At 43.7% G+C, this 25,123-nt stretch overlaps 1 protein-coding gene across 2 annotated transcripts in view; it reads right to left on the bottom strand.

Annotated features, from left to right (window-relative positions):
• Positions 1 to 25,123, bottom strand: part of PTPRT (protein tyrosine phosphatase receptor type T) — a 715,579-nt gene that overhangs the window by 33,132 nt on the left and 657,324 nt on the right. For both annotated transcript variants that reach the window (XM_065414819.1, XM_065414820.1), the window contains 2 exons: positions 19,120 to 19,307; positions 8,594 to 8,681 (listed from right to left, as the gene is read on the bottom strand). In XM_065414819.1, the coding sequence (XP_065270891.1) occupies positions 8,594 to 8,681; positions 19,120 to 19,307 (276 nt within the window). The remainder of the gene's footprint in view (positions 1 to 8,593; positions 8,682 to 19,119; positions 19,308 to 25,123) is intronic.

Raw genomic sequence — 25,123 nt, 5'->3', positions numbered from 1 at the left:
AGACTAGAGTTATCCCATGAAATGGAAGCTATACAGAGGCATGAGGCAACATTTTCAGTGAGGTGAAGACGGCAGCCAGGAACAGGATATTGCTCAATGAGGAAGTCAGGAACATAAACTAAGCTCACTCCGTCTCCTTGGACTTAGAAGGGTTTTTATTCTGTACCCATCCCTGTAACATAGTTTTTATTTTTATGAGCTGTCTGGGTTGCTGTCCATGGTACTGACTCAATTCTATGTTTTTCTGCACGTAAGAAAATTCGGACTGAATTATTTATGCTTCATTTGTGCTCTTTGACAGTAGCTCAAATGCCTTTGCAAAAGCTGTCCTTTCTGCACTTTCCATAATTTTATATACTTCAATGATGTTCCCTCACAATCTTCTCCATCCCAAAGGATATTTCAAACATCTTTTTTTTTAATAGTTTCCCTGTAGGATTCTCTTTGCCTTCTGTTCTGTATTTTCTATTTCTATGGCCGAAATCATGGCTTTCAAGTTCTGGTCTGTTTTGGAGGCTCGAGGGACTGCACTGCAGCAGGAACCCTGGGAGAATTCTGGCTGACTCAGCTGTAATTACTCCTGGGGTAGTAGGAACAGCACTTCCCTTTGACAGCAGGCATCCCACTCCATGCTGGGGACAGTGCTCAGCCCAGGGGAAAAGAAGAGGGAAAGACTTGTGCTGTCTTAGATATCAGACTTTAAGGCCAGAGGGCACCATCATGATCATCTAGTCTGACCTCCTGCACATGCAGGCCACAGAACCTCACCCTCCCACTCCTGTAATAGACTCCTAATCTCTGGCTGAGTTACTGAAGTCCTCAGATCATGATTTAAAGATTTCAAGTCACAGCAAATCCACCTGTACACTAGTTTAAACCGGCAAGAGACCCATGACGCAGAGGAAGGCAAAAAAACCCAGTCTCTCTGCCTATCTGACCCAGAGGGAAATTCCTTCACAACCCAAATATGGCAATCAGTTGACCCTGAGCATGTGGGCAAGACCCACCAGCCAGACACATGGGAAAGAATTTGCTGTAGTAATTCAGGGCCCTCCCCATCTCATATCCCATCACCAACCATTGAAGATATTTTCTGCTAGCAGTGGCAGATCAGCTACATGCCATTGTAGGCAGTCTCATCACACCCTCCCCTCCATAAATGTATTAAACTCAGTCTTGAAACAAGTTAGGGTTTTTGCCTCACAGATCCCAGGTACAATTTACTTCTGCATTCCCTCTCCCCGCCTCCCCCAGAGACAGTCTCAGATCTCAGCATCCCTGACTTTGAATGGCTAGGGGGAGATGCGATGAAAATCTGGACCAAAAAGTCCAATAACAGTTGCCATGTTTTCTTATCTATATAATGGGACAAACCAAAACCTCAACACCAGACACCCCCAAACATTTTGGAGGACTAAAAACCCAGGCCTCAAAATTATTCTAAATTGTTTCACCCTAGGCACATTTTTATTTGTCCATATACAGGCAAACAGATTCCCGCTTCCTCACTGGTCCCTGGTCTACAAAGAGGACTCTTCATTTATCCCCCAATCTTTGCTTGCTTTTTCAGATCTTTACATTAAAGGCTAAATCCTAAACCCAGACACACAGCCCATGTATCTTGGCTGTACTGAGTTCTGCTAGGATACCTCCCCCAGCACCGAGGAAACTTCAAGGCTGAAGTAATTCCCACAGAGAAGACACATTCCACCTCCCCAGCAGGAAAGCTGAAGAATCTGTGTGGTTATGAAGACATGACCCCAACTCTACTCAACCCCCCCAGCTCCCCCCAAAACACCTCTGTGTACTGGGTTGCAGGGAGCCCCACAAAGCAGAGCTTCACAACACTCAAGGGAACTAGGACCCACTGTGCTGAGTCTCTGTATCCTTTCCCCATGTGCAGTGGAACTTGACCTCTTCCACTGCAGTTTGGGCTGTTTGCAACGGCAAGAGTTGGGATTGGGAGAAAGACCTACTGTTATCTGCACAGAGAGGTCAGTGCCCTGTTTTAACACAGTGCTGAGAAGGAAGAGTGAGCTGGGAAAGATAGTCCTCGTACTGTATCATTACCCAAAGGGGTGTAAGGATAAGCTGTGCTGTGATTCGCAGAGTGGTGCTACTGTGAGAGGTTACAACAGAGGCACTTAGAGAAATTACAGCAAAATCAGAAAGCCCTTCAATGCCCTTCCCATGGGGACTTGTGGTTCCTGTTCCTGGAGCGGTGAAACAGTAATAGAAATATTTAGCAAAGCATCTTAATTGGCATCTGTAGCCTTTTAATAAGTAAAATTGTAAAACTAATCAGTGCAGACTCTGGCTTTTGCCAGCAATTGCATTTGAACCACAATTATGCAGTTTGTTAAAGGTGCAGTGGTTTCATTCACCATTTCCCAAGATACCTTGTTTGCTCAGAATTTTGTAGCATGTACTCAATGAGGACACATCTTCTCATGACTGGCCTTTAGGGAGTCAGGACTCCTGGGTTCCATTTCCAGGTCTGCTGTCATTTCTCTGAGCCTGATCCTCTTGTCTTCACTTAGGCATAATTCCCAATGAAATCAATCATCAGTCAGGCTGACAGGACCAACAGAGAAGCCACACTATGTGGTGAACATCCCATTTCTTCTCTCCCAGGGGCCTGGTTCTCCCAAACCAGCATATGGATAACTCCCACTGACATCAATGGGAGCTATTCATTTTATGTGGCTGGAGAATAAAGCCCCAGCAGATACTGGAGTTGGAACTGTACCCTCAGCAAGTTTGCAGATGACACTAAACTGGGAGGAGTGGTAGATATGCTGGAGGGATAGGATACACAGGGACCTAGATAAATTAGAGGATTGGGCCAAAAGAAATCTGATGAGGTTCAACAAGGACAAGTGCAGAGTCCTGCACTTAGGACGGAAGAATCCCATGCACTGCTACAGACTAGGGACCGAATGGCTGGGTAGCAGTTCTGCAGAAAAGGACCTAGGGGTTACAGTGGACGAGAAGCTGGATATGAGTCAACAGAGTGCCCTTGTTGCCAAGAAGGCTAACGGAATTTTGGGCCGTATAAGTACGGGCACTGTCAGCAGATCGAGGGACGTGATCATTCTCCTGTATTTGACATTGGTGAGGCCTCATCTGGAGTACTGTGTCCAGTTTTGGGCCCCACACTACAAGAAGGATATGGAAAAATTGGAGAGAGTCCAGCAGATGGCAACAACAATGATTAGGGGGCTGGAGCACATGACTTATGAGGAGAGGCTGAGGGAACTGGGATTGTTTAGTCTGCAGAAGAGAAGAATGAGGGGGGATTTGATAGCTGCTTTCAACTACCTGAAAGGGGGTTCCAAAGAGGATGGCTCTAGACTGTTCTCAGTGGTACCAGATGACAGAACAAGGAGTAATGGTCTCAAGTTGCAGTGGGGGAGGTTTAGGTTGGATATTAGGAAAAACCTTTTCACTAGGAGGTGGTGAAGCACTGGAATGGGTTACCTAGGGAGGTGGTGGAATCTCCTTCCTTAGAGGTTTTTAAGGTCAGGCTTGACAAAGCCCTGCTGGGATGATTTAGTTGCGGATTGGTCCTGCTTTGAGCAGGGGGTTGGACTAGATGACCTCCTGAGGTCCCTTCTAATCCTGATATTCTATGATTCTATGAACTGTTGGAAGCATCATTAACTCCTGCTATGTGCTTTGAGAGTCACACTCAGAGGGATCACAGAGTCCAGCTAATAGCACCATGCCTCCTGGTGTGGGCTCAAGAAGAGTAAGGAAGGGGATGCTACACTGCTGCCCAGGACCCCTGAGTCTGGGAGAAAAGATTCCTTTTGATACCTGAATTCTGCTTGATTTCTGGCCTGGCCTCCTGGCTAATACATACTCTCCTGGTCCCGTGTTCCAGCAGGAAAATTATGTAGACTCCACTGGAGTCAAAATTTTGATTTTTTTTTAATAGAATCATAGAATATCAGGGTTGGAAGGGACCTCAGGAGGTCATCTAGTCCAGCCCCCTGCTCAAAGCAGGACCAATCCCCAGACAGATTTTTGCCCCAGATCCCTAAATGGCCCCCTCAAGGATTGAACTCACAACCCTGCAAAGACTTCCATTGATTTCAATGGATGTTGGAACAGGCCCATAGGCTCTTCAGATATCTCCTGTCTTCCCTGGACACTTTCTTTCCCTTTAATGGCATCCATCCTGAGACACCTCGGAAATTGTGAGGCAAAGAATTTCATTCCATTTATCTGTTCCTATCTCTTCTGTTACTAAACTCTCCTTCCTGTCTCTTAGAAGGTCTATTGTCTCCTCCTCTGCACTCTTGATTCAATATGTATTTGAGGGGAAAAAACTTAATCTTGTTATTTATCTTAAGCTCGTGTACATCCTTTCTCTCCTTCTCTACCTCCACTTTTCTTATCTATGCCTTTTCACCCTCTCTGCCTCTGGACCTGAACTTATATTACGATGTTTTAGACCTTGCAAACACCTCTTCCTTAGCTTTGATTACATTTTGCATTTCCATATTCAAGAACATCACCTCCTCCCTCTTGATTCCTACTGTATTTATATTTATAGCCAAAAGGCAGCACAACACTTTGTCAGACAACAATTCATCCTAGTTGTTAGTACCTGTTAATAAATATTAACCCCTTAAATCCTCTTTTTATTGTAGATTAAACTCCTTCACATATTAACTATTCTGCCAGACTCTTTATGATATTAGAAAGGAGTGTGTTTGAATTCTAAGGCCAGAGTGTTGGTTCTTGACCTGTAAGTGACCTGGATTCAGGAACGTCATGTGATCAAGTATTGGGCTTTACTTCATTATGGTTGGTGCCTCCAAATCTGTGGGATTATACATGTCAGGGAAAAGACCCATCAAACTGATAAAAAAAAGTGTCTATAGAAGTAAGTTATAAACAAAACGGTGTGACTGATAAGGGATTCATGTCATGGCAGATTGTAGCGAGTCGGCGTGGCTCCCCTTCTGTCCAGCAGAGGGAGTGCCCTTACAGACACCCAAGTGGGCGGAGCCCCCGCCGCCTGTTCCCGCCCCCCGGAAGTCAAGGGGCGGGACAGGAAGTATAAAAGCCGGCCGCCAGAACTCAGTGAGGACCCAGCCACCGCAGGGAGCAGACATGCGGCCGGGAGCTTGCGGCCGGGAGAGCTCCGAGGCCCGAGGCCGTTGCCCAGTCTGGCCGGAGCTGCTCCGAGCCCACTACGACGAGGAGCCACCGGAGCCCGCCCGCTCCCGTCATTGGGAGGAGCCGTTGGAACTCCCCCCACACCAACCCCGAAGGCGAGACGCCACCAGAGCCCCTCCGCCCCTGCTGTTACCCGGAGGAGCCGCCCGACCCCAACTGGCCGGATTTCCCCAAGGAGCTGCCGGACCTGCCTCCAAGCCCCAGCTGGGAGGAACCCATGCTGATGGACTGGACTGGGCCCGGTGCCACGGACGAGGTAGACCCTGAGGGGGAACCTGGAAGTAGCCCGGGGGTAGCCGACCCCGGTCAGGCTGCAGTCACGTATGAGCCGATGTCAGTGTGTTTCGGTCAGGACACCCCACTGACTCGCAGCGGCAGCAGTCGCTGCTAGGGCCCCGGGCTGGGACGCAGTAGAGTGGGTGGGCCTGCGTCCCCCCCTGCCACCCCGCTCACGGGTGGCAGGCTTCCCCCTCACCCAACCCTCAGGTATAGGATCCTGAGCCCCCTACCTGTTGTTATATTGTTGCTCAGCCCCTGCACCAGAGGGCCTGAGCTCCCTAACTGTTATATTGTTGCTCAGCCCCTGCACCAGAGGGCCTGAGCCCCCTACCTGTTGTTATATTGTTGCTCAGCCCCTGCACCAGAGGGCCTGAGCTCCCTAACTGTTATATTGTTGCTCAGCCCCTGCACCAGAGGGCCTGAGCTCCCTAACTGTTATATTGCTGCTCAGCTCCTGCACCTAAGGGCCTGTAGCGAGTCGGCGTGGCTCCCCTCCTGTCCAGGAGGGTCGAGCCCTGGCACGAACCTTCCACACAGATGTTTTCTGTAATGGACTGTGTGATTGATAAGGAATCATTGTTATTTACAGATGGGTTCTGTAATGGATGAAACAATGACCCATTGAAAGATGTTTTTAACTCAGTAAAACTGCCGGTTGTAACAGCTGTCAGTAATAATGATCAGATTAGAATTCCCTTTAGTTTATTGATCATGTAACCTAAAAATTCCATAAAAGAAATTCCATAAGTAATTAGGTAAAACAAAAATGTCAAAACAAGACACATAGTGAAATTAATCGCGGGAAAGCAATTTTCCCTTACAAAAAGGAGAGCCTCTGTCTCATGCTCTATAAAAAACAAGGGATTTGAAAGTCAGCTCGGCGAGTGCTAACTGCTCAAATCTCATCACTTACAGAAGAGAGAGACACAGAGGCCAGGTTTTTACCTGATATCAAGGGTCAGAATGCATCTATTATTTCTGTATTCTGTATAGTGCTCTACTAATCTCAGATAGTTAATCTTTGATTAAATAATTCCATTTGAGTCTATTTAACAATCTCAAGTAATTAACTTCAAGCACGCGACATTATGGACATTTCCCCACTGTGTCATTTCCCATTCACCTTGTTTGATTTCACTATGTGTATTTTTGCCATGTGCTGCACTTGGTGATCTCTCGAGTCCTAAATTGGACAGTAACTATAGTTTAGTTGCTTCTGTCCTCTATCTTCAGTCATGTCCTCTGCTTACTCAAAACTACCTGAAAAAATCGCCTCACATATTTTCCTCATTACATACACCACTCATAAATACAGGGCACTTTCTTCTTCAAAAACACTGGACAAGTATTCACTCGAGTACTACCATCTCCATTTTACAGATGGAGAAACTCAATGCCATAGAGTAAATCAGTTGCAAAATTGGGATTAAAATTAAGGAATTCCTGATTTACTTTCAATCTCATCATTATTCCTCTAGATCAAAAGGTTTCTAAACCATTCTACACCATGCCCAACAGCCTGTTGCTTGAGTTGTTGTTTTTATATCATTGGTGCCACAGATATGGAAGCTGGAAAATAAATTATATTCAAAAGGTATTAGTGGATCTCAGTTCATGATTAGGTAGGCTCCTAATGCTACAGTATTAGTTCAGTTTCTTTTTTCATTTTTTCCATTTGTTATAGTGATTTCATTCTGTTTAGACATGAGCCTGAGCCATAAACTTAGGATCCAAATCTAGATCTTCCCTGCAGGCAGATGGAAACTATCTAGATCCAGGGTTTTGGCTCAGATCCATTGTTTAATTCTGTTGCTGCATCAGATTATGCAGGTTAAACCACATCCAGCTGGAACACAGACAAACCAAACAAAAAAACAAAAGCAAAAAAATCCCCACCAACCAACCAACCAACCAACCAAAATGTTTCAAACTTTTTGAAACTAAAAAAAAATTAAAAGATTTGGTTTGGGTATTGACCAAGTGTCTGGGCAGAGGAAGAGCTTATTTTATCCAGCACAGTTTGCCCATTCTGACTAATTATTATTATTATTTTATACATCACATTGTGCTAGGCAGCCTATAAACACAGAGTAAAACACTGTAAATTCTCCAGAGTAGGAACTCAATCTAAACTGTCAAAACAGAGAAAAGATGTGAAATAAGCAGTATTATTAACCCCATTTTATGAACGGGGATCTAAGGCAGACAGACAGACAGTGACTTCGCTCAGGTCACCCAGAAATCTGTGCCAGATCCAAGAACGAATTCTAAATCTGATGAGTCATAGTCGAGTGGCTTAACCATAAGACTATTCTTTATGTTTGCAAGAAAGATTTTTCCCCTGGTCAACATAAAATGTATAAATGCATGGGGCCTAATTTTCCCCTCATTTACACTAGCATGACTCACCTGACTTCAATGGAACTCTCAAAAAGTGTCAGTTTGTGTTCCTGGGTCAATTTCTTATATCAATGATCTAATACAGGGGTTCTAAAATAGCTTCCATGCTGCTGAACGTATCTCAATAGAGAGAGAGGGTCTCACACACCTCCCATCTCATTTACAATCCCATAACATCCCTGTAGCAACTACACCAATTGCTCACTTGAGCAGGTAAGATTGGGAAGTGTTTAATGTTATTTTAGCTGTCAATGTGATTTAGGAGGAACAAGGAACAGAGCTTACTCCATATAAGCAACCAGCTCTCTGGAGACCACCAGTGAGTGCTCTACAGACTAGAGTCTATCAACTTCTATTCTAAGGTAAAAATTCTGTTCTCTGATCCACATCTCAGCTCTGATATTCCTAGTTGCCCCTTGAACTCCCATTTGTGGTATTGAAAGCTCTGTGTATGTAGAGATAGAACAGACTCTTGGCATCACAGTCCACTGTGAAAATCTGACAGCAGGATTTTGCCCTTAAGTACAAAATCTGAAACGCACAGTGGGGGGTGGAGGGGGAGGGGAGAGAAATCATAACAAGAAGCTTAGCCTGCAACTAACTAATTGAACTGTTCAAAGGCTGGGCATTTTGAGCCATTTTTCTTTATTTAGGCTCTCGAACATCTGTCCAGATGCTGACAAACACATACAGTAAGCTCAGTTTAATTTGAATTTGCACCTACAGGAGATGATGTTCCCATATCTATTCTTATTGCGGTTTTCATCTTCCTTGGCCGTATCCCAAGATGCCGTCTGCCCCTCGGGTAGAGCCTGAAAAATAAACAGTGGAAGAGTGTTTATAAAAAGAGTGGCCAATGCCTTCAGGTGGTTTAACATGACAAAGCTGGGCAAAAATAAAGGTGATGTATAATTCAGTACTCAACCAACCAAACAGCTGTTCTCAAGGAGGAAAAGGCACATCGGATTATGCAAAAGGCACAGCTCTGCAGAGACCATGAGCACCCTTTGGCTTATGCTGGCTAAGAATCATTTTCCTCCTGCAAGTATGGACCTAAAAGGAATGGGGAAGTGCATTTGCTTCTGGCGGCATATTTATAGAGCGAGCGACGTTCCCCCTGCAGTGCAGGGTCCGTGAGGGTTTCACACACATATGCCCCTGAGAAAGACCAGATGGCTGAAATGCAGAACTCAGTCTTGTAGGATATTTAAATGGAAAGTATATAGGTTGGTTTCTCCTATTTCTGGATTAATAACAGTGGGATACCAGTCTTCAGTAACTACACCATACGAACCTTCTGCTAGTTTTCTTACAGGAATTCCTGCAAGGCTTTCCCACCTCGCCCACACAGAAGGATATTATAGCCATTGTCTTTGTACTACACAGGGATTGAGCATCAAATGCTGCATAAAATGTACACCCAGACACACAGCTAAAGGACATGGCCACAGTTATAAACCTGGGATTTGTTTCTTGGAGGGGGAGGTCCCACATCCCACTGCTCGCATTTGAACCAGCCTCTGACTTGGTCACATGAGTCCCTTTGGATATGATCATATGGACCATTTTCCAAAATGAAGGTTCTTATGGAAATAGCCAGGAAAAAGGCACATCTCCTGGGACATGGCCAGGGAGGCAGACTTTCCCCTCTTTGCAACATGGCTTGAAGTGTCTGTAAATTGGGATGATCACTCAAGACATAGCCAGGGAAACTTCAGCATGGGCAGGTCAGAGAAGCAGGAGCAGCGTTCTCTTTTGGGACACAGATGGCACTAACCTTCTCTTAGTGCCACTTGCATAGCTTCTCACAGCTGAGACAGAAAACCACAAACGTGAATTCTCAGCTGTAGCCCCATCCTGGCTTTGCTCAGTGTTGGGAATGTAAACGGCCGCTCCTACTTACCTTCCCCTGAGATTTTCTGTCACTTTGCCAGTCCCAAGCATGACTTGTAAGCAAATGCAGTGTTCCAAGAGAATAATAGCAGTGTTACAAACTGTATTATTTAGGATTCTTAGGAAATAATGTTTTTTTTAATTTAACCCTTGGAGACTTTATTTTGCCTTCACTAGCAGCGGGTAGTTTGCAATAGCCCAAATTTGAAAATAAACTCACATGCATCTTCACAAGCCATCCAGGTCGATTATTGTGTCTGATTGGGGATGGAAGAGAGACATAATAACTAGGATCTACAAACCTGACATTGCAATAAAACGTGATCTGAGCGACTTCCTGGCAGATCTTGAATTTCCTCTCATAGAGTTCCAGGACAGATAATGTCAGGCACATCTATGAGTGTTGTTGACAACAGGGAAGGCAAGACTCAATTCAAAAGCCCAGGAGCACGAGGTGATAACAGTAATTGGTGAGGGCTTTGATCACACCTCTATTTCCTTTTACAGAGAGCTACTACATAATAGCAGCTAATCTCCTGGGCAAAAAAAATAAGTACAACAAAGTGGGTGTGGGAGGCTCATTTTCATCTTCAAAGAGAAGGGAAAAAAGGTGCCTTATTTTTACATTAGGATCTAGTTACAGTACATTGACCAGAGCATGGCAATAGTCATTAGCAATCTAATCATAAACTTTTGAGAAGAAAAAAAAATCCCACCTCATCATATTTATACCAGGGTGATGCGGTATTGTCCAACCAAAGGGGATGCAGTCAGATCCAATAAAACCCATATCATTAGGAAAGGGATTGATAAAAAAGAAAATATCATATTGCCTTTATATAAATCCATGGTACGCCCACATCTTGAATACTGCGTGCAGTTCTGGTCGCCCCATCTCAAAAAAGATATATTGGAATTGGAAAAGGTTCAGAAAAGGGCAACAAAAATGATTAGGGGTATGGAACGGCTTCCGTATGAGGAGAGATTAATACGACTGGTACTTTTCAGCTTGGAAAAGAGGCGGCTAAGGGGAGATATGATTGAGGTCTATAAAATCATGACTGATGTAGAGAAAGTAGTTAAGGAAGTGTTGTTTACTACTTCTCATAACACACGAACTAGGGGTCACCAAATTAAATTAATAGGCAGCTGGTTTAAAACAAACAAAAGGAAGTATTTCTTCATACAACGCATAGTCAACTTGTGGAACTCTTTGCCAGAGGATGTTGTGAAGGCCAAGACTATAATAGGGTTAAAAAAAGAACTGGATAAGTTCATGGAGGATAGGTCCATCAACAGCCAAGATGGGCAAGGATGCAAAACCATGCTCTGAAGTGTCCCTAGCCTCTGTTTGCCAGAAGGTGGGAATGGGTGACAGGGGATGGATCACTTGATGATTGCCTGTTCTGTTCATTCTCTCTGAAGCACTGCCAGTGGCCACTGTCGGAAGACAGGATACAGGGCTAGACGGTCCATTGGTCTGACCCAGCATGGCTGTTCTTATGTTCAAATAACCCTATCCTGCCATTGATTTGAGCATGAAACTTCCCATTTAAATTGATGAGGATTTCTGCTAAAAGAAACCACTGGCCTGCTATGACTTCAGAAGATTCAAGAGGAAGCTGATGATTGTTCTTCTCACTGAACACTGAGTTATTTTATATCTATACTAAGATATCAATCTCTGTTTGAATGGAAGGCACAGATTCCCTGTTTGAGGGTACCATTTGTGCAAATGCTTTTCCATTAGCAAGATGAACAAATTGGAGAAACTGCACCACTAACCTCCAGATCTGTGATCGGCAATGAGGTAGGTAGAGGTGTGGTTGTTAATATTTGCATCTACAGCTGAAATGGAAGTGCAAAAATAACAGGCACAAATTAAACTGCATCCACGAAAGGGAGACCACATCTGAAATTCTACACGAGAAGTTTTCTTTATATAACAAGCATTTCTGCACCACTGAGATGAGACAGGATTTCTGTTACCTGTGCAATATAAAAAACTTGTAACTAGTTTTCATTCTGCTAGTTTAAAAATCAAAATAATTTTATTATTTAAAGCAGGATAGATAAAAGTCATGATTAAAAAAAAATCAAAACAATTGTCCAAATTTAAATCAGATGTTTTATTTATGTGTTGCTAGCTCTTTATTTTTTTTCTCATTTTATGCTCAAGAGTGACTATTCTGCACTTGTTTATTTAGTTAAGCGCTTTCTGGTCGTTTGTAGAATTTCGGTGTTCACAAGCTCTGGGTCTTAATTTTCAATGCTCTTTTCCTACAGAAATTTTTGTAAAATGTAAATAAGATCCCTACCAGTTAGGAGACAAGCAGTATTTATAATTTATTATATAATTAATAGATAACAAAAGGATTCTATTCCCTCAGATGTACATGGAATTTGTAGCTGGAAGTAAGGACTGTGAACCGAGTGAGTGGTGAACAGAGGAGAAGCCATCAGAGAGAGTTTGCCTGCGGCGGGGAGTTCCCACAGAGTTTTTGCCTTTCAGGCTTCTGTGAGCAGTAAATACAACATCTGAAGAGGCTCTTAGAAGGAAGACAATATGGATAGTGAGCGATCAGCTGTTGTGACCTGCACAGGATGTGCCATGTTTGTCTTTCTCCCAGATTATAGAAGTGACTTTGTCTGTACGAAATGCAAGCTGGTCTCCATATTGGAAGAGAAGGTTAAAGACTAGAGACCCAAGTATCAACCCTGTGCTGCATCAGAGAAAATGAAGATTTTCTGGATAGAAGTCAGCGTTTGGTTCTGCAGGCACAGCACATGCTAAAGAATCAGAGAGGGCAGTGCAGAACGGGGAAGAAAATTGGCAGCATGTGACCTCCAGAAGAAGAAAGAGGATAACCCATGTACCCCCAATGCGGATAGAGGTAAGAAACCATTTTCAGGCCCTCTGCACAAGTATTACAGCGGAGAATGGTTTGGAAGAGTCATCTGAGGGAAGGGATAAGAAGGAGACCCTATTGACCAGAAGGCATGGGATGCATTGTCCTAGGGATGGGGGTTCCACGACCACCACTCCCAAGAGGAGGAGACAGGTGATGGTGGTCGGGGACTCCCTCATAAGGGGGACAGTGTCATCCATCTGCTGTCCAGACCTGGAAACTCGAGAAACGTGCTGCTTGCCTGGAGCTAGAATTCAGGATGTGATGGAGTGTCTGCCGAGACTGATCAAGCCCTCAGACCGCTACCCCTTCTTACTTCTCCATGTGGGTACCAATGATACTCCATGTGGGCACCAAGAATGACCTTGAGTGGGTCACTGCAGACTATGTGGCTCTGGGAAGAAGGATAAAGCAGTTTGAGGCGCAAGTCACATTCTCGTCCATCCTCCCTGTTGAAGGAGAAGGCTCAGGTAGGGACCATCTAATAGTGGAGGTAAATGCATGGTTGCGCAGGTGGTGTCGGAAAGAGGGCTTTGGATTCTTCAACCATGGGATGCTGTTCCAGGAAGGAGGATTGCTAGGAAGAGATGGGATCCACCTAACGAAGAGAGAGAAGAGCATCTTTGCAGGCAGGCTTGCTAACCTAATGAGGAGGGCTTTAAACTAGGTTCACCGGGGGATGGAGACCTAAGCCCGGAGGGAAGTGGGATACCGGGAGGAAACACAAGGAGAAGGGTGCAACAGGGGATGCCTCCTTATTCATACTGAGAAAGTAGGGCAATCGGCTAGTTATCTTAGGTGCCTGTACACGAATGCAAGAAGCCTGGGAAACAAGCAGGAAGAATTGGAAGTCCTGGCACAGTCAAGGAACTATGATGTGATTGGAATAACAGACACTTGGTGGGGGTAACTCACATGACTGGAGCACTGTCATGAGTGGGTATAAACTGTTCAGGAAGGACAGACGGGGAGAAAAGGTGGAGGAGTTGCACTGTATGTAAGAGAGCAGTATGATTGCTCAGAGCTCCAGTATGAAACTGTAGAAAAGCCTGTTGAGTGTCTTTGGATTAAGTTTAGAGGTGAGAGCAACAAGGGTGATGTCATGGTGGGCATCTGCTATAGATCACCAGACCAGGAGGATGAGGTAGAGGAGGCTTTCTTCGGACAACTAAGAGAAGTTTCCATATCACAGGCCCTGGTTCTCATGGGGGATTTCAATCACCCTGACATGTGCTGAGACAGCAATACAGCAATGCACAGACAATCCAGGAAGTTTTTGGAGAGTGTCGGGGACAACTTTCTGGTGCAAGTGCTGGAGGAACCGACTAGGGGCTGTGCTCCTTTTGACCTGCTGCTCACAAACAGGGAAGAATTGGTAGGGGATGGCAACCTGGGCAGCAGTGACCATGAAATGGTCGAGTTCAGGATCCTGACACAAGGAAGAAAGGAGAGCAGCAGAATACGGACCCTGGACTTCAGAAAAGCAGACTTTGACTCCCTCAGGGAACTGATGGGCAGACTCCCCCAGGGAACTGGGAGGCTAATATGAGGGGGAAAGGAGTCCAAGAGAGCTGGCTGTATTTTAAAGAAGCCTTATTGAGGGAGCAGGAACAAACCATCCTGATGTGCAAAAAGAATAGCAAATATGGCAGGCGACCAGCTTTGCTTAACAGAGAAATTTTCAGTGAGCTTAAACACAAAAAGGAAGCTTACAAGAAGTGGAAACCTGGACAAATGAGTAGGGAGGAGTATAAAAATATTTCTAGAGCATGCAGGGGTGTAATCAGGAAGGCCAAAGCACAATTGGAGCTGTGGCTAGCAAGGCACGTGAAGGGTAACAAAAAGGGTTTCTACAGATATGTTAGCAAGAAAAAGAAGGTCAGGGAAAGTGTGGGACCCTTACTGAATAGGGGAGGCAACCTAGTGACAGATGATATGAAAAAAGCTGAAGTACTCAATGCTTTTTTTCCCTCGGTCTTCACAGACAAGGTCAGCTCCCAGACTGCTGCACTGGGCAACACACTATGGGGAGGAGATTAGCAGCCCTCAGTGGTGGAAGAACAGGTTCAGGACTATTTAGAAAAGTTGGACATACACAAGTCCATGGGGCTGGATGCAATGCATCCAAGGGTGCTGAGGGAGTTGGCTAATGTGATTGCAGAGCCATTATCTTTGAAAACTCGTGGAGATAGGGGGAAGTCTCAGACGATTGGAAAAAGGCAAATATAGTGCCCATCTTTTAAAAAGGGAAGAATCTGGGGAACTACAGACCGGTCAGCCTCACCTCAGTCCCTGGAAAAATAATGGAGCAGGTCCTCAAGGAATCCATTTTGAAGCACTTGGAGGAGAGGAAGGTGATCAGAAACAGTCATGGATTCACCTGATTGCCTTCTATGATGAGATAACTGGTTCTGTGGATATGGGGAAAGTGGTGGACGTGATATACCTTGACTTTAGCAGAGCTTTTGATAAGGTCTCCCACAGTATTCTTGCCAGCAAGTTAAAGTAGTGTGGATTGGATGAATGGACTATAAGGTGTATAGAAAGCTGGCGAGATCATCAGACTCAACAAGTAGTGATCAATGGCTCAATGTCTAGTTGGCAGCCGGTATCAAGCGGAGTGCCCCAGGGGTCGGTCCTGGGGCACAGGTGAGGCCACATCTGGAGTACTGCATCCAGTTTTGGGTCCCCACTACAGAAAGACTGTGAACAAATTGAAGACAGTCCAGCAGAGGGCAATGAAAATGTTTAGGGGGCTGGGGCACATGACTTATCAGGAGAGGCTGAGGGAACTGGGCTTATTTAATCTGCAGAAGAGAAGAGTGAGGGGGGATTTGATAGCAGTCTTCATTCACCTGAAGGGGGGAGGGTTCAGAAGAGGATGGAGATAAGCTGTTCTCAGTGGTGGCAGATGACAGAACAAGGAGCAATGGTCTCAAGTTGCAGTGGGGGGAAATCTAGGTTGGATATTAGGAAAAACTATTTCACTAGGAGGGTGGTGAAGCACTGGAATGGGTTACCTAGGGAGGTGGTGAAATCTCCATCCTTAGAGGTTTTTAAGGCCTGTCTTGACAAAGCCATGGCTGGGATGATTTAGTTGGGGTTGGTCCTGCTTTGAGCAGGGGTTTGGACTAGATGACCTCCTAAGGTCTCTTCCAACCCTAATCTTCTATGATTTTATGAATGGGATAAAAGCCAGACTTCACACTCCATAGTAAGCACTGAGAAGTCCATCCTGAAATGCCTTAGATACCAGCCACAAAATCCAAAATAAATAAAATACCCCAGTAGTGCAGCATGGGTATGCAGTAAGCTATTCACTTCTGGGGAGCTGTATCAATGCTGTCCTCAACCACAAATGAAAATGAATTTGGGCAGCTGTCTTCCTCATCTTCCACACTGGCAGTCTTTGCTCATAGGAAGCTTAGACTAGGATCAGAGGTGCTGCAAGTCAGAACTAAAGTGTACTGAAGGTTGAGTAAGTGACATTTAAACAAGCCATCCCCACATTATGCCTCATTCTGACCAATGTTATCAATCCTTGTTGTTAGTGTCACATTTTATTCCTATATATATATATATATATATATATATATATATATATATATATATATATATATATATATATATATATATATATATATATAATTTATTAAATAACAACAGCACTTGTGAAGGGCCAGGTCAAACACTGAACCATAGGTATATCAGATGTGCAAAAAAATGCACCTGCTCCTTGTTTGCTGACAAATCCCTGCATTCAAAGTGTAAACCGAGTGCTCACACAACACAAAATGCACACACAGATCCTGCTTTGTACACACCAATGCAGAGTTCTGCACACCTAACAGGCATGTATGTTTTAGCATGCACACTTGGCTTAAAACTTTGCCATTATTACAAACTTATGGGGGAGAGAGGTACTTTTAAAATAAATCTGTGATTCATTTTCCCAGCAGTAGCACAGGGAGAAAATTTGCAGAGATAAGAGACTGCCATGGATGAGGGATGATCCTGGCTCAAATAGATGTTTCATAAGAGTAAAATTATTTGATATCACATCACTAAATAGATTGTAATTTATGAGACCTGCTGGCAAAGTAAGGTAGAAAATCAGCTCTTTAAAGGACAAATGTATTTGTAGGTGACACAGGTACTAAACTATATAATGTATAAAAACACAATATAAATAAAACAGAGGTCTAGCCCATTTGTGATTAAAGATCTTGGAGTGCTTTTTGCAAAATAAAGTTGTTAGCCTTCTGTTCAGCCAAATTCCAATTTGGGACAATATATTCTGTCAATTTGAAATTACCCTTAGTAGTTTCAACAGGATATGGTCACCCTCCCTAACTTTGTAGTGTTGTTGGTGGTGATTGCGGCTGCATTTTGGCAGTGGGTGAAGCATTCCCTACACACTGTGTACTGAAAGCCAAATTCTTCTCTCTAACCGATCAAGCAAATCTAGATGACTTCAGAACAGTTGTGCCCCTTTAATAAAGGGCAGGATTTTGCATGTGATTTGTGAACCTGCAGAATACCTAGTGGTATCTCTTGGAGTGAAATGGGTTATGTAAATCTACAGTATATCGTTATCATTATATATACACATGGCTAGCACTTTCTGGGGAGAGGCCTATCTCGTGGAGCTGGAGTTGCATTGATGTTTTTTATGCTAATGCAGGGATCAGCAACCTTTGGCATGCGGCTCACACCAGGGTAAGCACACTGGCGGGCTGGGCCGGTTTGTTTACCGGCCACATCCGCAGGTTCGGCCGATTGCAGCTTCCACTGGCCTCGGTTCACCACTCCAGGCCAATGGGGGCGGCTGGAGGTGGCGGCCAGTACATCCCTCGGTCCGTGCTGTTTCCCGCAGCCCCCATTGGCCTGGAGCGGTGAACCGCGGCCAGTGGGAGCCGCGATCAGCCGAACCTGCGGACGCGGCAGGTAAACAAACCGGCCCGTGTGCTAAAGGTTGCCGATCCCTGTGCTAATGGGTTATTTTGAGAATTACCAACGCCGGTGCCAAGAGCCACGTGCACTCTAGAAACTGTTTATTTTCTCTTTTAGCATCAAGACCTAAATCTTTGGAGCATCTGCAGGAGAGTGACGTGCAAAGTTGATTACTGTTCATGGGGGCAAGGGTTTACTTGAGTAAATCCCCTTCGGACCTATAAGAGAATAGACCCCATTGTTTCAATATTACGCAAAGCCCATCAATTAATTGTCAACCTAGCATGCAGGATAGTGGAGATGCTAGTTATTGGGCCCTATCTGCTCTCTGCCATCCTATAGTAACTAGAAACATTCACCCTTATGAGTCTATAATGTCGTCAGATCAAAACAGAGCTATTCGGCTTGCCCAGAAAGGTAATTCCCATACTCTTTTTATAACAATATAAGCCAGCACAAGTGCTACATGCCCAATGCTCTCTTACTCACAGTATTTAAAAATAAACTGCTTTCATTAAGTTGCACATTTCTCACAGCTGCTGTTATTTATGAATCATTTTAAAGAAGCTGCAACATATCACCTTATGGCCACCCCACAAAGCTTATTTCACTCATTACCATTACAGCTCGCCAGAGCTGAATTTCATTGACTGATTGTGCTGGTTCCTTCTCTTCCTCATTCCTACCCCTCTCCATACAGGTGCTGCATAGTTCTCTTTCATATCCTCCTTGGTCTCTTGTTATCTTTCTTTCTACCATCTTTTTCTCTGATGTTCTCTAATTCTCACCACCCTGTTGGTTTTTGTGCCCTCTTTTTAATAACTAGCTTCTTATCTCTCACTTCTGAGCCAGAGGTTCTAGCACAATGGAAAAGCCAATAATTCTTTAAGGGTATCTCTTGCTTTGAGTTTACTGTTCCACATGCAGCTCATGAATTTATGCTTTAATTTGATCAATTGCTACAAAGCATTTGGGACTGCAACGGAGTAGGAATCAAAAGAAAAAGCTTGCTTGCTTATCCAGACTTGGCTTGCATTACTTTAGTTATACTACACCAATGATAACGGGAGAAGGGAGCTCTGATTCTTTCACTGTTTCACCTGTTCAATCTCTGCTATACCCACTCTTTTGGGGAAAGGGTAGCCTTGGACTCTAAATTATAATCCACACTCGCAAAGGAATGGATCCAATGGTCTTGTAAATGTTCTCCATCTCCTCTTACAATGCTATAATCCTGTTACGTGGACCTATGAAGCAGATAGCCCCCAATAATCACTGTCACTACAGGCGAAGTGGGCTTGGAGCCACTACAGAAGGTAAAGGAATATGGTTATAATCCTAGCCACAGGAACACAAAAAGGGGGACATGATTACAGTTAATTCAATTAATAAATAAGCCTCTTAAAACGATCATTCTCTACTCCTGAGCCTCCATCCTGACTTGAGAGTTGCTGCCACTTATCTATTTACTTATGTGAACAAATGTTCCTCTCACCTCATACTCCTCTTTAAATCCATAGCCTTGTCCTCGTTTCATCTGGGTGATGTGCTGTAGCAAGTCGGCCACTCGGATGGCTGGTTGGAACTGCCCCCTGGGGTAGGACATTTCCACTGGCTCACAGCTCCTGTATGGATGGGTCTGGATGGTCAGAGTTGGCTGGGTCATCTCCCCGTGGCTGCTCTCTGTTTTAAAGACAGGGAGACAAAACAAGCTTTTACCTATCCATTATTTCCGGTCTCATTCCTGTGCTGTTTGCCCCCCCCCCCAACCCTATAGGTCAATGCAGGTAAAATAAAGAGGAGAAGCAAGTGCAAAACCACACATGCCCAAACCATCCAGAAAGACTAAGGCATGCTCAAATATTTGTAGTGTAATCAGTCAGTGAGGCAATCAGAAGGAGACAGGAACAGGTGTAGATAGCCAAACAGGCACAACAGTGACAGAAGTAAATGGCATATCTCAAGAAATAATGCATGTTACAATCATGAAATCTGCATGGCAACTCCACTGGAATGATATACTTCTGTTCACAAAGCATGACTGCCCTGCACAAGTGACTAGTGATTTTTGGGTGCTCAACCATAGATAGGACTGATTTTCAGGAGTGAGTGCTCAGCATCTCAAGTTGGGCACCCAGAAATTTGGAAACCCAAAATTGTTAGTCACCTTTGAAGTAAAGTTTAGGCCTAACATATATATTTCAGTTTAAGAAATGTAATGTCATCTGAAAGAACAACAAAACTGCACAGAAATATGGCTAACTTGCACTTATATTTCAGAAATGTAAATTTATCAGAAAAAATGTACCTTTTCAAAAGAAATGGATTTAGAAAACATCTCCAGCACTAGGTGAATGAAGACTGTAGCTTCATATATTCAGGCAGAACCCTAACTGTATGGCACAATACTCCTAATCGACAATAGAACAGAAAGCACTTCTAGCACCACATGATCACCAACCACGATTCTTCTATTTAACTACAGAAGCTCTGCTTAGATGCAAGATCTAGTTGCTAGTTCTTGTTTCTTTCCAAATGAGCCAACTTAATTAAAGCATTTGATCAAGTGAGTCTTTGTCTTGGCACTTCGTTAGGGATCTCCTAGGGCTCTTAGTCATTTGCATTAGTTACTAATCGTTCTAACCACTATCACCACATTCACATATCCAATATATAGCTTCTTCTATCCAGAATGATCCAAAGTGACTGGAGATTGTATACAAAGGGATTACTTGCTCACTATTGGCAAGGGATAGAAACTAGAAGCTATTCCTTGTCAGCAGCACTACTACAGTCTTTTAGGAGGGGCAAAGAGAAGAAACTAATCCAGCTGAAACTTGAGGGTAATTTTAGGGAGATGGACTATAACTGCTCAAGCTGAATTTTGGCTATAGCAGCAGGGTGAACACTCCTCCTCTTGCAGAAAACACTACAGAGTTTTAACTTATCCAATTATCAGAGATGTTGACTACCTTCCACTCATTCTGAAATCTACTGGAGTTACAGGTGATCAGCATCTCTTACACCAAGTCACTGGTGTTAAGATATTTTTCAAAATCCAGGCTTCAATAAAGCAACATGCATGCGACACACAAAAATAAATATGAATTTGGCTTTAGCAAAACCACCAACACATATAACATCAATAAATGTGGAATTTAAGGAAGAGTAACATCTAAGCATTTGTATAATAATTCTAATACTGTTACTAATTACAATGTGAGAACTCTGAACAGAGGGAATTTCAAGGCTTATTAATTCTCCTAGTTGGCTTCGTTTCCCCCATGCATCTTTCCTTACCTATTCCCTATTAACCTCCCATAATGGAGAGGAGACTATTTTTATGACGGACCATTTCTGACAGACATACTATATTTAATTTTCCATTATTAGGTTTAATACAAACCCAATTTCACAACTGGCTTCTCTGAGGAGCCTACAAGTAATGCTACATTTTTATCAGCCCCAATTAGAAAACATTATGATGTCCCTCTTTGAGAGGCAGCCTTAAAACTAATGTACAGTTCTATTCATAATTTTTACCCACTTCTCTTTTAAATCACGTCCTCCACACTGGACCACCATGTGCTGAAATCTTAAACTAGAGGTTTCTGTGATGTGGACAACTACATTACAAGGTTTTTGTGTGTTTATCTCAACTGAAATGCATTTCCTACGGGCTTGTCTAGCTGGAGAGTTAGTGAGCAACAAGTAGGGGTGTAAATCTACAGCATACCAGAGCGCCATGCACTAACTAGCCATGTGGACCCTGCTACTGGACACAGGAAGTTCCCTAGCACACTTCGATATACTCCTAGCATCAGGCAATGATGAGCTTTCCATGCTCACTCAGAACAAGCTGTGGGAACTAACTGGGTGAAGACGGCCTAACTTGGATTTTCTGTGCCTGCAGTACTCAGAGTGGATTCCATGTCCACCACCGGGAGGAGAAGCTGACCTGGTTATTTGTGTGAACTTAGAATGGTCCATGGCTGCATCCACAGACATTTTGATTTGTACCAAGCGGGGAAAAAAAAAAAAAGAACTTGAATCTTCTTCACGTACACGAATTGCTGTGTATGAGGTGAGTCGAAAGTTCAGATGTTCTGCTAATAATGCCTTATGAAACATATTGTTCCCTCTCTGTCTAATCACCCCTTGAGTCTGAGCCTAACCATGGTTAATGAAGCACTCAAGCAAGGCACTACACCATCTCTCAAGAGGTGCTGTTTGCAGCAATTTTATGAACAATTCAATATGCCCTGGAATGGAGGAGAGGTAGCAAGCAAAGTCTCTAGGGCAATCAACCAAAAGGGTCTTTGAAGCGCATTTTAGACAGGCTTTCCTTTTCCTGCAGGTTGTAGAAATAAAACGTACTGCATTGCTAAGAGCACTGTAATTACAAGAAAAAAGCAACAAAAATAATATTCGCTCTGCAAATTCATACTTCTGATTGTCATTGTTACACTTAACACGGGCTATAGCAATTTGTCACAATGCCCCTAAGACAGACTGCTCTGAACTCCCACAGAAATCAATGGGACTGTAGGGTGTTCAGCACCTCACAAGCTCAGAATCCAGTATGAGTCACTTACTAGTGCTTTATGTGACTCTCCACAAGAACAATAGATCAACATAAAGGAGAATTTGGGGGAAGATGTTTATGAATTCACTTTGACACTCTCATTTGGGGAGTAACAGAGTATAACTTGCCTATGTGAGCTGGAGTATCAGTGAGTTCCAGCTCTATGTGGTTCAAACTAAAGTTATTGCAACAAGATATTATGTGATGAAAATCCCTCTACCAATGAAACACAAGATAGAAGTATCTTCCAGTGTCTGATGAATAATCCCAAAGGCAGGAAATTATTGCCTGATTGATACTAAAATACTTACTGTAGAATACTTTTGTTGCTATATAACTAAACAAATAAAATACATAAATAATTGTCATCCTCATGACAGCTGGTAAATTCTCTGGCAGATGTCATGTACATTATTGGAAGCACCTGAAAAATTAGCTCCCCTATCCTACAAACTGCTCAGCCTGAGCAAATCCCTGAACAAGTATTCCAGTAGGGCTACAGGCAGAAGCCCTGTCCATCCAGAACAGTTTATAGCATAGAAACCTCAGATTCCTCTTTTTTTAATGTTATCTTGGTTCACAAACTTAGTTTTGTTACTGTGAGATAACACAGAGGAAGAACATACACACTGAGGGTGTCTGCAGACAAGAAAACCTAACTAAGCTTCAAATGACTACAGCCCTACTGCACTAATGTGTGTCCTGAATACACAGAGAAGTTTGTTTAGAATCTTTTCCTTCAATATCCACCAGCTCTTTCTGCTTCTGAAATGATAGGCTACATAAATGTAATCATCTCTATTTATATTTTTTCTCTTAATGTTGGCAAGTGGGTAACGCGATATGACTTCCTTTGCACAAAATAAATTATATTTTGAGTGGGGTTTGTGATGGATTTAATTACACACATATCCAATCTCTGTCTACTAGAGTTAGGGGTGGCAATTACTTGACATCTCTTAAGGACTGGTGTGGCATGGCTAATATCTCTCTCCATTATGCTAGTGATACGGTGGCACTTAGTAAAATTAGCTCACTTTTTTATGTGCATAGGGTTTATTATATGACAAATACCCAACTCGAAGGTGATGCACTATATGCATGGTGCTATGACAAACATGAGTAAAAATTATCATTTGACTAATGATATTGATATAGCCAAACTGGGCACGTTAATTAGAGATGAGCCAACTGGAAGCATGGTTTGATTTCCTAGCCATGTTAGAGGCAGTCTGGAGAGTTCATCCTTCATTCATCTTTCTTTTGTGGGAAAGACAACAAGCAGCAGCTGATGTGTTAGCCATGCTGGCTCATGATGGATAAAAAACAAGGCTGGAGAAAATCAATTCCCCTTGGTCTTAAAAACACCACTGCCACATTCTGGCAAACATTTAATACTGCATATACTAACCTTGACAGAAGTTTTTGTGCATTTCCTTTCCCAGCTTCACTAACAAATGGGATATGTGCTTAAATAAGGAGGGAGAATGCACTGCTACAGTGGACTTGGACCTGGGACTCTTCAGTTCAAGCCCCAGGTCTGCCACTGATTAACTGCGTGGCCCTGACCAGGTCAGTATTTCTGTGTCTCATGTGTAAAACGAGGCTAAGCACACCTAGCTTAGGGTGTTAAGCAGTTTAATTCATTAGTTCAGCTAGTTAGTAGATTGCACTGAGAACCTCAGAATACCATACACACCTGCATCTCCCCATACCCAACTGTCTGATATTTCCAAGGAAAACTTTGTCCCTGCCTTGGAATGCCTCTGAAGCAGGAAGTCTTCTGCACTGACTGCATGTGGCCATGTAGTCAGTTGGTCTCACAGGAATGTCATCAGAGAGACTCATCAAGCAACAACCTTCAACCTCCTAATGCAGGTTATTTCACAGCTGCTTATTCCACTGCAAGTGACATTTAGTAAATTGGGCTGTTGCACAGGCAGCACCCACGGGGCTGGCATGCCATGGGAGGCCACAAAGAGTATGTGAGCCACCAACTTTTAAACCTCTAACTGCTTAAAAATATAAAAAATAACCCATCCTTCAGATTAAGAAGTCAATGATGATGCAGCTCACTAATGAAACAATATCATAATCTTCACCTTTAAGCTGCTCAGAGCTATACTGTAGATAAACCCAGGGCATGTGTGTAATTGCACAGCACCAACCAAGAAATGGATAAATCTAGGGCAAATTTCTCCACGTGTTTAAATACAGGCCAGATTGTGTGTGGTTTCTGCATAAGTGCACGGAGGAAAGGAAGGTGCAGGGAACCTTTCACTGTCTTGTTCCCCATATGCAGGGACCAGGCAGAGTTAAAGTTCCTGTGCTCCCCTGAGGGCTGCGGTTGCTTCGGGCTGGCACCCTCTCGGGTGGGTGCAGTGGGGACAAGAGCGTCGGGAATTGGAGCCATGGCCAATGTTCATTCTACACACTAGGAATGGCAGATAGCTAGGTGCAACGGGAACAACATGCTGCACCCTTTGAAGAGTCCCCTCCACCTCCATTCATTGGGGAATGCTGGGAGATAGCAGCAATGCACAATGCCTCCCAAAATAGCCCCTGACGCAATACAGTTCTAAACCAGCCCTGATCAGGGCTGCACCTTCGTGGTCCAAGCTGGGCCATAACGAAACAGCCAGGACACAGGCCTCTCCCGCCTCTCTTGCTTTCAGCGAAGTATTAAATTTCCCAGCACAGACACTTGCAAGCATAGTGCCTGAATCCAGGGATGTTTCATCCCAGAAAGTTAAGCAGCTAAAGAAATGCATTATAAAAGTATTAATCAAGCAAAGGGTGGGATGGAAGCCAAAAAAACCCACCCCCCATGTCTTTCTATTAACAAATCATGTCACAACTGAGTCTGGTGAGTCATCTAGTATTACAAACACTGCACATTTATTAGCAGAAGGCG

The sequence above is a fragment of the Emys orbicularis genome, chromosome 12, assembly GCF_028017835.1.
Source record: "Emys orbicularis isolate rEmyOrb1 chromosome 12, rEmyOrb1.hap1, whole genome shotgun sequence".
Lineage (NCBI taxonomy): Eukaryota > Metazoa > Chordata > Testudines > Emydidae > Emys > Emys orbicularis.
The sequence above is the reverse complement of the archived record's forward strand: the minus strand, read 5'-3'. Positions and strand labels throughout refer to the sequence as shown.